General features: G+C 31.6%; 1 protein-coding gene across 1 annotated transcript; it reads right to left on the bottom strand.

Annotated features, from left to right (window-relative positions):
- Positions 1-1,472: 1,472 nt before the first annotated feature.
- LOC107950646 (phosphatidylinositol 4-phosphate 5-kinase 4) lies at positions 1,473-6,654 on the bottom strand. Its single transcript, XM_016885530.2, has 9 exons — positions 6,569-6,654; positions 5,192-6,469; positions 3,815-3,982; positions 3,404-3,569; positions 3,195-3,311; positions 2,820-3,013; positions 2,459-2,589; positions 2,285-2,345; positions 1,473-1,962 (listed from the first exon to the last, which is right to left on the bottom strand). Exons 2-9 carry the CDS (start codon positions 6,370-6,372, stop codon positions 1,674-1,676), a joined length of 2,307 nt encoding a protein of 768 aa, XP_016741019.1. The 5' UTR covers positions 6,373-6,469; positions 6,569-6,654; the 3' UTR covers positions 1,473-1,673.
- Positions 6,655-12,508: the final 5,854 nt, after the last annotated feature.

The raw sequence follows: 12,508 nt of genomic DNA, 5'->3' as shown, positions 1-12,508 counted from the left end.
CTGAAGTCTTTTGATTTTCCCAAAATTGGATCGATGATTTTATAAAAATATTTTTAAGTCTAAATCTTAAATTATTTCAAAAAATTTTGTTTACTCATGCTTTGGTAGCGTCTCTCATCCGCATTAGTTGTTGGATTGAGTGAAGGGTGTTATAACAATCCTAATTTTTATACTAGTGATGTTACAACTAGTTAAGTAAGTTAAACTTAAATCACTTCTTGCACTATTTATTAATTGTCGATTACACTCTAGACAAATACTTCAAAGACATGGGAAATGTTTTCAAATTACATAACCAATTCTTGTGTACATCTTTATCTTTATTTAATTCTTTTTATGTGTCTGATGAGCCTATTAACTTTTTACTTAATACAAATTTTTAGACAAAAAAGTATTGAATAAGACCTACTTACCACTTAATATTGAAAATGTCAAGTTGGTTTTATTTTTAAAAGAATTTATATTTGAAATAGATGATCAATTTTTCATGAAAAGAGTGAAGTATTCAAATTATTATATTTAATTTTTTTATCCAAAATTATAGAAAATAAAATACTATATCAATAAAAATAAGTTTAAGAAATGCATAATTTATAAATAAAATTTATTTTTATAAAACAACATAATTATATTCGATACTTAATTTGATTAATTTATCAAAAAAATTTAATATAAATTTAATATTTTAAATTTTAGTAAAAAAACCAGCACTTAAATTTTTTATTTTTAATTTAATTTTTCATACAACAGCTAACAACAAATACGAAACTCGACGTTTACAATACTGTTGCAAATTAACATAATGCTAAAAGAGTATTAACAAATACTCCCCTAAAATTTTTGAAAATATTTATCATTTCTTATTTTAAGAATTTTAATTGTCCTCCATTCAATTATAAATTGCAATTTAAAGCATGAGTTGTTTATGCATCACATGCATTAATTCTATACTATCAAACTAAATCTATGCTTTGAAAAAATTTTAATTGGTGAATAAAGCAACTATAAGGATGAATTATGGTACTTCATTAGTCAATTCTTTCTTATTGGTCAACTTCTTTTGTTCAAAAAATTAAATCCAAACATGAAATTCACTTTATTAATTGTTAAAAGGATATAAGCTTAAATATATAATTGTTACTTAAATTATATCACTTTTTTATTTAGGTACTAAATTTTTTTTATCAAAAATAGTATCTAAACTATAATTTTATTTCATTTTATCCAAAATTATTATCTCATCCAATAAGAACACAATATGTGTTATGCTTTTATCAGATGTCGTACACTTTTTGAAATTGATAAATGAAATACTAATTTTATCAAAAAAAAATTAAATAATTAAATGAGAAAAAAATATAGTTTGGAGCCAATTTTATAATTAAGCCAAATGTATATAGTACAACAAATATAGATTTATATTTGCAAATTTAAACCTTTTCTTTTTCTACGATATACTCTACAAGTCCACGTAAAAACGTGACATTGTCTTAATTGAATCCAATAAATAAATGAAGGCTGGAAAAATAATTCAAACACCAATAATTGGTGCTAAATTTAGTTACAAGACACGTTGTTGATAACAATGGCTACAACAAAAATTGCGATGATTGGGGCTTCCCATAAATCATTAAATCTAGCTCCATCCACACACTTAGGGAATATATAAATTTTTAAGTATCTTCACAAAAAACTTTAAATATAAAATCTCGAAATCGTTTAGAATACTGCTTCGGATCCACAGCTGATATAGAAGTAGGGTCATATTGAATGGATTTATATGCATGCTCAAGCCTCTTGGTAATATCATAATCTTGTAGTATGTCAATTATGCCAAAAAACATTATGACTTCATAACACTCCCCTGTTTGTTCTCCTACAAGGTGAAATACCGATTTGGGTTTTCTTATAGTTCTTTCTACTTTTGCTGGCATGTTAGCACCCAACTTTATGGTACCCCACCTGCAAGTTCTTTTGGTTCTTAATATACAAATGCAAATTAAATCTTCCTCTCTTCGAATGATACTAAGTACGAAGTAGAAAGTAGTTTCTCTGAAATTCCCCTTTGTTGTTAAATATGTGATGCTTGGAATGATTTCTATTTGTTTTCATAGTAATGAATGATTAATATAATATCTTTATCTTTGGTAAAACTTTTGTTTACTATAATCATGTACATGCTAATGGATAACTTTTTAAAACTAAATTAGCTATGAAGAACTATGGCATGATTCAGACAAGAAAACTGGAATATAAGAGAGAGAGAGAGAGAGATGTTATTTACCTTTTAGGATCTAGAAAATGTTCCTCCATATCTGGTGGAGTTGATTCATTCTCATAATTTCCTACAATAGAGAAATGAAAAATATAAATCAAAAGAAAAAGTTTCGAGTGGAGAAGTATGCACTTAATTAACCTAAAAGGAAAAAAAAATGAGTATTATAAAATAAAAGATAACCAGATGAACTTCGCCTTCCGCAAGGAACGAATTCTCCATTGGCTGATATTTCCTTAAAATGAATGCCCACCAGAAGACTGTAGTCCATGGTCCTCTCCTGTTCAAGAAACTCACAATCCCTATCTATTTGCCTGTTAGTAAAAACAAAAAAAATTTAATGCAGTTGGTGAAGGAGGAAAACTTTAAAGCAATACTAAATTAGTTTTTTATTCATGGATGATAGGAGTATGAAGTAAAATTAAAGAAAAAAAATGATAACAAGAATTAGGTGCCACATAATTACTCAATATGCTTCGTTACTTTAGCCTCGAGCTACTGGAATAAATCAGTTAGAAAACAAAAAGAAGAAATTGTACTTTACCAGCAAAACTCTTCAAACCAAGCTTTTTCGAGTTTGAATATGAAATTCAAATCAAGGTCCTTAAGTATTGTAGTACTGTCGATCTCAGACTCAGACTTATCTGTTATGCGTCCTAGAGAAGATCCTTTTAAATCAAAGCGTCTATGAATTGTATACTCGGAACGTAAAAGGTTTCCCATAATAATGAATCGTACCTGGATTGTCAAGCCTATCAATTGCATCCTTTAAAAGATTGTTATAGTTTATTAAAAATGATTTCTTACAACAGTTACAACATCAATTTATGCAACTTTCTTTACTAAAATAAATTCATTAAAAGTACTTATTTTTTCTTTGTCAATACACTTTAACAAAATAAATTTTAATTGTACTGACCTTTCTTTGAATCGGCCCAGTTAACTTTACGCAGTGCAACCCATAATATTTAATGACCAAAGTGTTTTCAAAGGATCGAACATGATTATAATATGCAAAAAGCATCCTTATAAACACCTATAGAACAAAGCAAGTGTAGTTATTAACTTGGATCGGCAATAATCAACATTACTTTCAAACTATAATAGATGTGAAAGTACATAACTTACTTTCACTTCTGACTTCTTCATTGTTTTTATCATATATCGATCATCCTCTGTCAAGTAAAAAAAGCTCCCACTTTTACCGGGGGAAGATAGTTCTCTTAGTGCACCATTTCCACATATAGATATCATGTAATCTGCAGGGTCCACCTTGAACAACTTCCTCAAAGCCCTTTATACATACGGTGATATGCAGTCATTTAGCACGCATGATCTTAAGGAATTTTAGATGAGAATCTGAAAATCTCCAACTACTATTGACATCAAGAAAGGTACACTAAAAAAGACAAAACTTTGATTTTGGTATTTATTGTAAAAGATCATAATTTATAATAATTTTGTTCACTTCTTTTTAAAAATTACTTGCCAAATATGCATGCATTAAAAAGAATATCAATAATGTATATAACGCCTTACCTAAAAACTACCGGACAATAATCCTTCCATTTAAATTCACAAGATTGATGCGGTGGAGTGTACTTGCTGCCTTCTGCAGGAAATCTTGTCCAAATTTTCTCTTTGGGATCAAAAGCTGCCGCCTTTAGATCAAGAGACGTTGCTGGAGCAGGTCTTCCAACAGAATGCCTGTGTCATCTCTCCCGACAATGTTAATGTGACAAATTCGCATATGATTACTAGATGATCTAATTTTGATATAATTAGGAAAGAAAATATTGATACTAAAGCATAAAGTAATTTCATGTAAAATTAGTAGAAAAGGAGAATAAGGATGTTCTTCATATTGGTTTATCAAGATTTAGGTTAGAAATAGTAAAAAAAAATTTGCCAAAAACAAAAAAGGAATATTTACATATCTAGTAAAAAAATAAATAGATAGATTACAGAGTATAAAATGTTTTCAAATCATTTGTTCTTTAGTATAATTTTTATTATCTGTAATTCTCATTAAAGTAAAGGTATGACACAAAATTATGGAATATATGGTCAATCAAATCATTAGACTTCCAATCTCTGATCCAACTTTTTGAAACAATTGATTCAATAATATTAAATAAAATATGCATGTGAGTAAATCATATGATTTTTTTTTATGTAATAAAAAGAGTAGAGCAATACAAAAGTAGCATTTAGTAAAATGATACTGTTCTAATATATGTGGCACCTATTGGATGTGAAATCTCTTAAGTCAAAAACCTAAATGGACTAACATAGAATAACTAACAGCCCTAAATGCTTTAGTTAACTAAATTATATACACCGGATCATTTTTTAATTTTCATGTTTTCAAAATTTTCACTTTTAATAAGAAACAAGGTTTCCAACAAGGGTGGGTAGAAGAGCCATGGGACTGTCCCTCCAAAATATGGAAAATTATCATTAAATTCTTCAACTGTTTTAAAATTTTATTTAAATCTCTTCAAAAAATTTTGAAATTTTAATTAAACTTTAAAATTTTCAGAAATCCGCAATTCCTCAAAAGTTTTAATTTATTTTTGAAAATTCTCATCAAATAAAATTTGAAGGATCAACTGCTCAAACCCTCCGCACTTTTGCAGAGCAATTTTTAGCATGATTAAGTATTATTGTTTCATTCCATCATACTCAGTTAGAATTCATGTAAATAGTTATTTACAAGTATATGTACCATAAAAGTTGTTCTATAGTCTTCCAGAAGAACTTGAAAGACATACCGATTTACAAGTATATTTTGTTGCCTTGTTATGTACAATTTGGTTAAAGTGGTTAGAAAATTATTTAAACATCTATAATATTGTTGGATACGATAAAAAGATCAAATTTAAAATAGAAAAATATAAATATAGAGAATGGCACCTGATTCCCAATTGTAGATTGAGCATAAGTTCATAGTTCTTGTGCCCTCTAGATATTGTTTCACCTGGTCTTTTTCCCAGTTTTGGCACTTTCAATGGTAATTCGAGGTTAAACTTAGGATTTGTATCATCATGTTGATGTTGAACTTGAACACATAATAACTCAGAATCCAAATCTCTCCTCACTTCCGTTAAATCAGTACTATCATCATCACTCTCCCACATATGCATTTTGTCTGGCCTTTCTATGCCTACGCTTACCCTCCCATCAATCGACAACCTCCTTGGATTATCATCAGTCTTTGCTGAATACCATGCCAATACTTTTTGGGATGGCATAATCGAAACATTTTCGCTTGGGCAAATCTTACAATCAGCCAACTCAATATAGACAGTTTGAGGATCCCATTCAAGATTTGCAGCCTGGGAGGACTCTGAAGGATAGTATGTCCCATTTTGCTCATCCGGATCCTTACTCCAATTACCCACATAAAAGCTTCCATCTGACCAATAATAAGTTCCATTTCCTTTTGGCATACCATCTTCCCACTGACCGTCATATTTATTCTCATTGCTCCATACAAAAGTACCGGTTCCACAAATCATACCATTCTTCCACTCTCCTATATAATGGTTTTCATTTTGCCATTGATATTTCCCAAGCCCTTCTTGCAAACCACGACGCCATTCCCCATCATACCAATCTCCATTCGGATAGAACCTTATGCCATGACCATGCTTAAAGTTCATCACCCATTGCCCCTTATATGTATCGCCGCTAGGTCCAGTATATATACCAATCCCATCAATATATCCACTTTTGAACTCCCCTTCATAAGTAGCACCGGATGGCCAACTAAACCTTCCTTTGCCCATAGTTTTGCCCCTATGCCACTCTCCTAAGTACATGCAACCATCGGTCCATAAATATTTCCCTTGTCCCTCGGGAAAATTATCATACCACTGCCCGGTATAATAATCCCCGTTTGGTAGAATTTTCTCTACTAAGTATGGCTCCCCGGATATATTATCACTTTTATCATTATTATTTTCAAGATCATCATCCGTTGCATTTGCCATAGTTATTGTCCCGAAAATGCTGTTTGCACGTTTTTTGGCAGCATGTGTTTTGCGCACGGTGGCCTCCCATGCCTTCAGAACACCACTTTGCTCTTTGTTCATTGTGTGCAACCGTTTGCATACGTTACAGTCAACAAGATGCTTTTACACTGATAATTTGAGCCTTATTATGATTGTATGCAAGAAAAGCATGACTACCCTGAAAGAAAATTGTCATACCAAAATGGCTTAATGACGCAGAGAACTAACTATAAAAAAAATGATGCAGAGAACAATGTAATAAGCAAATTGTATGAACCTTACAATGTTCTTCCCTTCTTTCTTGTTTCAATGAAGGAATCAAAGAGTGATTGAACCAATGAATTATTTTCTTCTTAATCCCAACAGAATAATTTCCAAATTTTGTGTCAAAATCATTTTCTTTTGAAATTTTTATGGGATAAATTTTGTGGTTAGATTACTGAGAGTCACAAGTAGACCGTACAATCAGCGTAAATGTCTTTTTTAACAAATAATGTGATGATGTGGCAATAGATCTTTGCATTACAATGTTTATAATAGACTACATGTTAAAATCCACGAAATACTCCTGTAAATTGACAACATCTTGACTCTGTATTTTGATATCTTGCCTAAAAAAAAGTCAGAGCGGGAACCATAATTCTCTCCTTTATGATTCAAAGGGTGACTTGTTCGTCCCCTACAACCCCTAAAAGCCCTGACATCTGGAGGGACAAACGACACAAAGATGCAAGTTTTTCTTCTTTTATTTTTTTTTTCTATTTTTGGAGCTACCTTACGTTCATGCAAATCATAGTATATATCTTAAGTTTCTCACTGAGGTCAACAGTCTAACTTTTTAATTTATTGACATATGAAATTTAATCTTTTAACAAAAAAATAATTTTAAATATTGGTAAAGCAATAGATAGAATTTCAAAACCAAACATTTAATCAAAGTTAAATCCTGAGAAAAAAAAAGTAAGTATTAATTTTATGTTATAAACTAAAAGACATAAAGAGAATGGGAGAGCAAAAGAGAGAGTGTATTTTATTGATAAATGAAAATATTTACAAAGTTTCTCCAAAGTCTCTATTTATAGGCATAAGAAGTATAAATGAAGTAGAGATCTACTTCTAATGACCATTAGAATTTAAAGTATATCAAAACTTATCTTGATCTTGATGGACATCCACTTAATAAGATATTCATAACACTCCCCCTTGGATATCCATTAGTAGATAATATGTCTCGGTAAAACTTACTAAGATAAAAACCCTGTGGGAAAAAAATTCCTAATGAAAGAAAAATAGTACACATATCTATAATACGCATAATATGTTGCCTCATTAAAACCTTACAAAAAAAAACTCAATGGAACAAAACCTCGGTTAAAGGAAAAAGAGTACAGTGCGTATTTACTCTCCCTCATGAAAACATCACATAATATCTCATATTCTATGTATTCAATCTTGAATACTAGCATTTCAAATGACCATTTGAATGTATTTGCTAAGCATTTATATCAACATTTTTTTGAAAGTCATGAGTGAGGGAAAATTTTGAGGGAAATATATTTTGATATCTTCAAGAGTTTCAATAATAATAATCATAACAAACATTAATCATGATCCCACTATAAAAATACAAATAGGAATTTTCGATCATTTTATAATCATCTTTCGACTAATATTGACTACGTTAAATTTACAACATATGTTCAATTATTTCAATTCATATAAATGAAGATTTTCTCGATAATTTTAATACGCTTTTGGCATTCTAAATCCTTCAAGGATTTTAATATAAACTTTACTATATAGTGATTCATAAAAGGTTGTAACAACAATCATTAGACGCAAGTTAAATCTTCTGTAAATTTTTAGTTTAATAATATATCTAAAGGTTATTGCATCCACCACAAAAGAATATTATACCTTTTCATAATTATTGTCAGGACTTAGCAAAAATTTAATATTTTATTTAGCAAAAATTTAATATTTTATTCTGCTTTGCAAAACTACTTCATTTGCACCCTTACTGGCTTTATACATTTAGATATTTGGACTACTAGTCCAAAAACTCCACAAATTTAATTGTAATTGAGTTGCGTCTTTCTATTTTGACCAATTTATTCCATATCTATATGTCTCAATAGATATATTGAAGACCATCATTTTATTTCATTATTTGAACAATAATATTGTATGCAAAACCATTGCCGACCACTTTTATTATTGGTTCGACATTTTCTTAAATTGACATAACTTATCAATATATCTTATTTTCACTATTTTAATCTTCAGTTTCAGGTACCTGAATCCTTCTGGAATTTTACTTATTAGTTATGTCTTGGGTCTCTTTTAGGGCACCTGCCTTCAATATATGACCATCTAGATTTATTATTTTCTTTTATGAGAATTTTCATATTTGGAACTTGTAATGAGTTATTGTCGCGTATGAATATGATATGAGAATTGTGCAAGAATAAACGTCGAATCAAGTAATAAAGTGATAAGTGAGATCATCTCCACAAGGGTCGAGTTAGGTATAGAAATGGTCAAGTTATGATAATGATAAATGTTATGGCAAAACCGAGTTAAGTATGCAATGATAAATTGAAATAATAAGGATAAGTTCAAAATGTATACTGACTAATATTGGAAAATGCTAAGGCAAATCAAGAATAAAAATGCAATGGCAATTACAAGAATAATCAAGCGAACAAATAAATAACTAAGAATGCTATGGCAAAGATGCTGCGACAATGAGTTGAAGGTCTACGATGTTGATTTGGAAGGTTGGGACTACTAAGAATCTATCCTTACTTTCAGTAATGCCTCAGCATAATTGTACTTAATCTACTGCTTAGAAGAAACCTAAAGTGATATGCTTTTTTCGAGAGCAAGGTCTCAAGTTACCTGGTATATGTCTACAGTCTTATTACGGTACCCTGCATTGTTTTGTCTTCATTCTATACAAACGCTACTCTCTGTCTAAAGTCTGCTGTGAGTATTCGGTCGAATACTCACTTGTATCATTCAATTTTGGTCCAATTAATCTAAATTTTTTAGAATTTGATTTAGTTTATGAGCACACTACAAATTCATCTATGTCTAGATAATATACGCATACATTTAGAAAATAAAAACAATTCAATGAAACAGTAGATTAAATAAAATATATGCTTCAACCATTATAGAAAAAAAAAGTTTCATCATGTAATCCCAACCCTATGAAATTTAGCTCATGGATTGGTGATTAAAATTCAAGTTTGAAATAACATCCAACACCGGTTTGATCAAATTAATTCATAAAAGAACAGATTAAGAAATACAGTAAGAACTTAAGAAGGTGGTTGTCGCCAAATCAATCTGCTATCTAGCAGCACAGTGTTCTGTGGTGGTTGAGAAAGACTGTATTCGGGTTCCTCTTTCCTGCCTCTACTCAACCAATACCCTCTATTGTTGCCTTTGGCTCTCTCTCTCCTTCCCTTAGGGCTTCCTCCTTTAGCTTTTTATAAGCATTTCATCCTAAGGCAACTCCAGCAGCACACAACACCCTCTCCTTTTTTTAGGCAAATTTTTCTGGTACAAGTAGAGTTGGGCTGAGATTGATATGCGTTGAATGTTGACTCGGTCATCCTCTTGAATTGCCACAGCATTCAAGGTGACAAACTGTCAAACCTTTTTCCCCGACAAACCTTTACTCCTTTATTTCTTTCTCCTTAGTTTGCACTTGCCAAACCACCAAACACAACCCTTTTACATGCAATGAAAAGTATCTAACATGTAAACACAATCCAAGTTCCTAGTGCAAATGATAAAAGTACTAATAAAATGTCCTAAAATATAACTCTTTTCAAGAGTTATCACACCCTAAAACCTAAGTTATTTCTTGTCCTCAAGCAAAATGTGCATAAATGCGTGTATGTAATAGTATTGCCAGTGTATGTACCTATCTTGTACTTTTAATCTATTCGAAGACCAATGTATACATCAGTTCTCAGCCATCTTCTCTCACTAAAAACCTGTTCGAGTTTCAAAGGTTTGATTTAATAAAAGTAGTGTAGAAAATTGCTCCCTAAAAATAAGATTTTCTAAGTTTCATATATGTTCTGGCCATTGCAAATATCTCCTAACTTACTCAGTTCATTTGTTACCCAAACTCAGGTCACTTCTGCTCTAAGCATACTTGTACAAGCTTACTTTTTTTAAATAAAATATATGTATATTAGGGGATTTAGCATGTCACAAAATTCTTTAACTTGATAATCACAATGGAGCATACACCAAATTACCTAGTACTCATTCATGTTACAATTTAGAAAGAAATCACTCTTGAAGTTAAGGCTTTTGACTTAAAAGATAGATGGAGCAAACAACTACCTCCTTAGCTACTCAGCCCATTTTTATAGCGGAGTGCCCCTAATTTATTTACTTTCTATTACACACTTTCACTTAAACTGACCTTTCTAATCAACAACATGATGGAGCAAACAAAGTGGTGCTGACCTATTCTGCAATTCTAAGCATTGGAGTGCCTACTATCCTTTAGTTAATAATGTCAAGGTAAAATGGTTGAATTTGGTTTCAAAAGACCTTAAGTTTATTAGAAGATACTCACTATAACCCGAAAAAAACTGAGTATAGAACATCTCAGTTTTAGGAATTAATTTTCCAAGAAACCAATCGTAAGCTAAATTCACCTAATCCACTATCACTTGTTCAAGGTGTATTGAACAATCTAAGTTCATCATTAAGCATCATAAGTACAAAATTGTACTCCTCATAGACAAATAATACATAATAGTTACATTGTTGTGGCAAAACAGATTCAATTGAACTAAAACGATTGTACTAAAGTGGTTATACATACTAAATATAAAATGCAACCTAAATGCACAACACACCCCCAAACCTAAGGGATGCATTGCCCTCAATGTATGACAAAATATATAAAAGAACAACTAAAAAGAGAAATGTATGCAACAAATGCCATGACACAAGAAAATGAGATGCAAGATGCATGAAAGAGAGAAAAAACTTAGCTGGCTTAGACTAGCATGTAGATACCTCATTCTGCCAGACGAGTGAATTTTAGGGTACTGACCTTGTACCGCTGTTTCCTATTTTTAGGGGTCATTTCTTTCTCCTCATTGTCAATCTCCATTAATTCATCGATCAGACAATCAATGTCACAGTCCTATGCAGATACGAGATCTGGTGACGAAGGTGGAACAAGGTCTTTCCCTTTGGTGGTGGCACTGGTGGCAGTATCATCCTTTTCTCATTCTTTCTCCTTTTCAACATTTAGAGATGCCGTCTTTTTGGGCTCTTAAGTAGCAGTTTGAGTATGTGCCTCGGTAGCAAGTTGAGTGAGTGCTTTAGTAGCAACTTGAGTGGGCTCCTTAGCAACATTAGTAAATAGGAGCAAGGTGACTGGGAAGAGAGGAAATTTTGGCATTGGCTTCATAAAGTTATTTTGAAGAGATTTCCTTAGATCCAAATCCCTACTCTTCAAATAAGCCCAATATTCATTGTTCAAGAGAGCTACAAGAAACTGAAGGTACTATCGTGGGAGTATACACAATAGAGGAGGTGGTGGCATGGCTATGCTGAGTTGCCCTGGTAGCATATGTGCCTTGGATCTTGGCAAAAATGGTCCTAGTCAGCCCACCTTTGTTAGGGGTAATATCCTCCTCATTGAGATGGACTTGGGCAATTCGACATAGGGCAGTAATAAGTGAGGGAAAATTTAAGCTACCCGCGTTCTTCTCAGCACACCTATGTTCTTCTTGAAAAATGATCCACCCGACATTAATCTTTCTCCCTTTTATAATGGAGTGCAGCAAAAGCATTCGCTCTTTCAAAACAGTGGTATTGTGTGTAGACGGCATAAGTCAACTTCTCAAAAAATGATACCAAATCTTTCCAATGGGCTTCAACAAAGCCCTCTGGACAATATAACATTCCTAGCTGGAAACAGTCCATCATGTGCCCTCAATACATAAATCCTCTAATATATGGTTTAACCCCTCAATAGTAATACTTTCAGAAAATGATGTGTGCTCATCCTGTATACTTGCAATACCAAACTGTGCATTAATATGTTCATCAAAAGGAACAGACGTACATCTTACATAGATAAAAGGGGAATCTAAAGAGTTATCATAGGCTTAAAACTCTCAAACAATTTTTCCTAAAACATCTTCAAGGTGCAACCAAAAAAAATTCA

This window comes from Gossypium hirsutum, chromosome D03 (assembly GCF_007990345.1).
Source record: "Gossypium hirsutum isolate 1008001.06 chromosome D03, Gossypium_hirsutum_v2.1, whole genome shotgun sequence".
NCBI lineage: Eukaryota > Viridiplantae > Streptophyta > Magnoliopsida > Malvales > Malvaceae > Gossypium > Gossypium hirsutum.
Note: the sequence above shows the minus strand (reverse complement) of the source record. Positions and strands in the feature narration are given on the sequence as shown.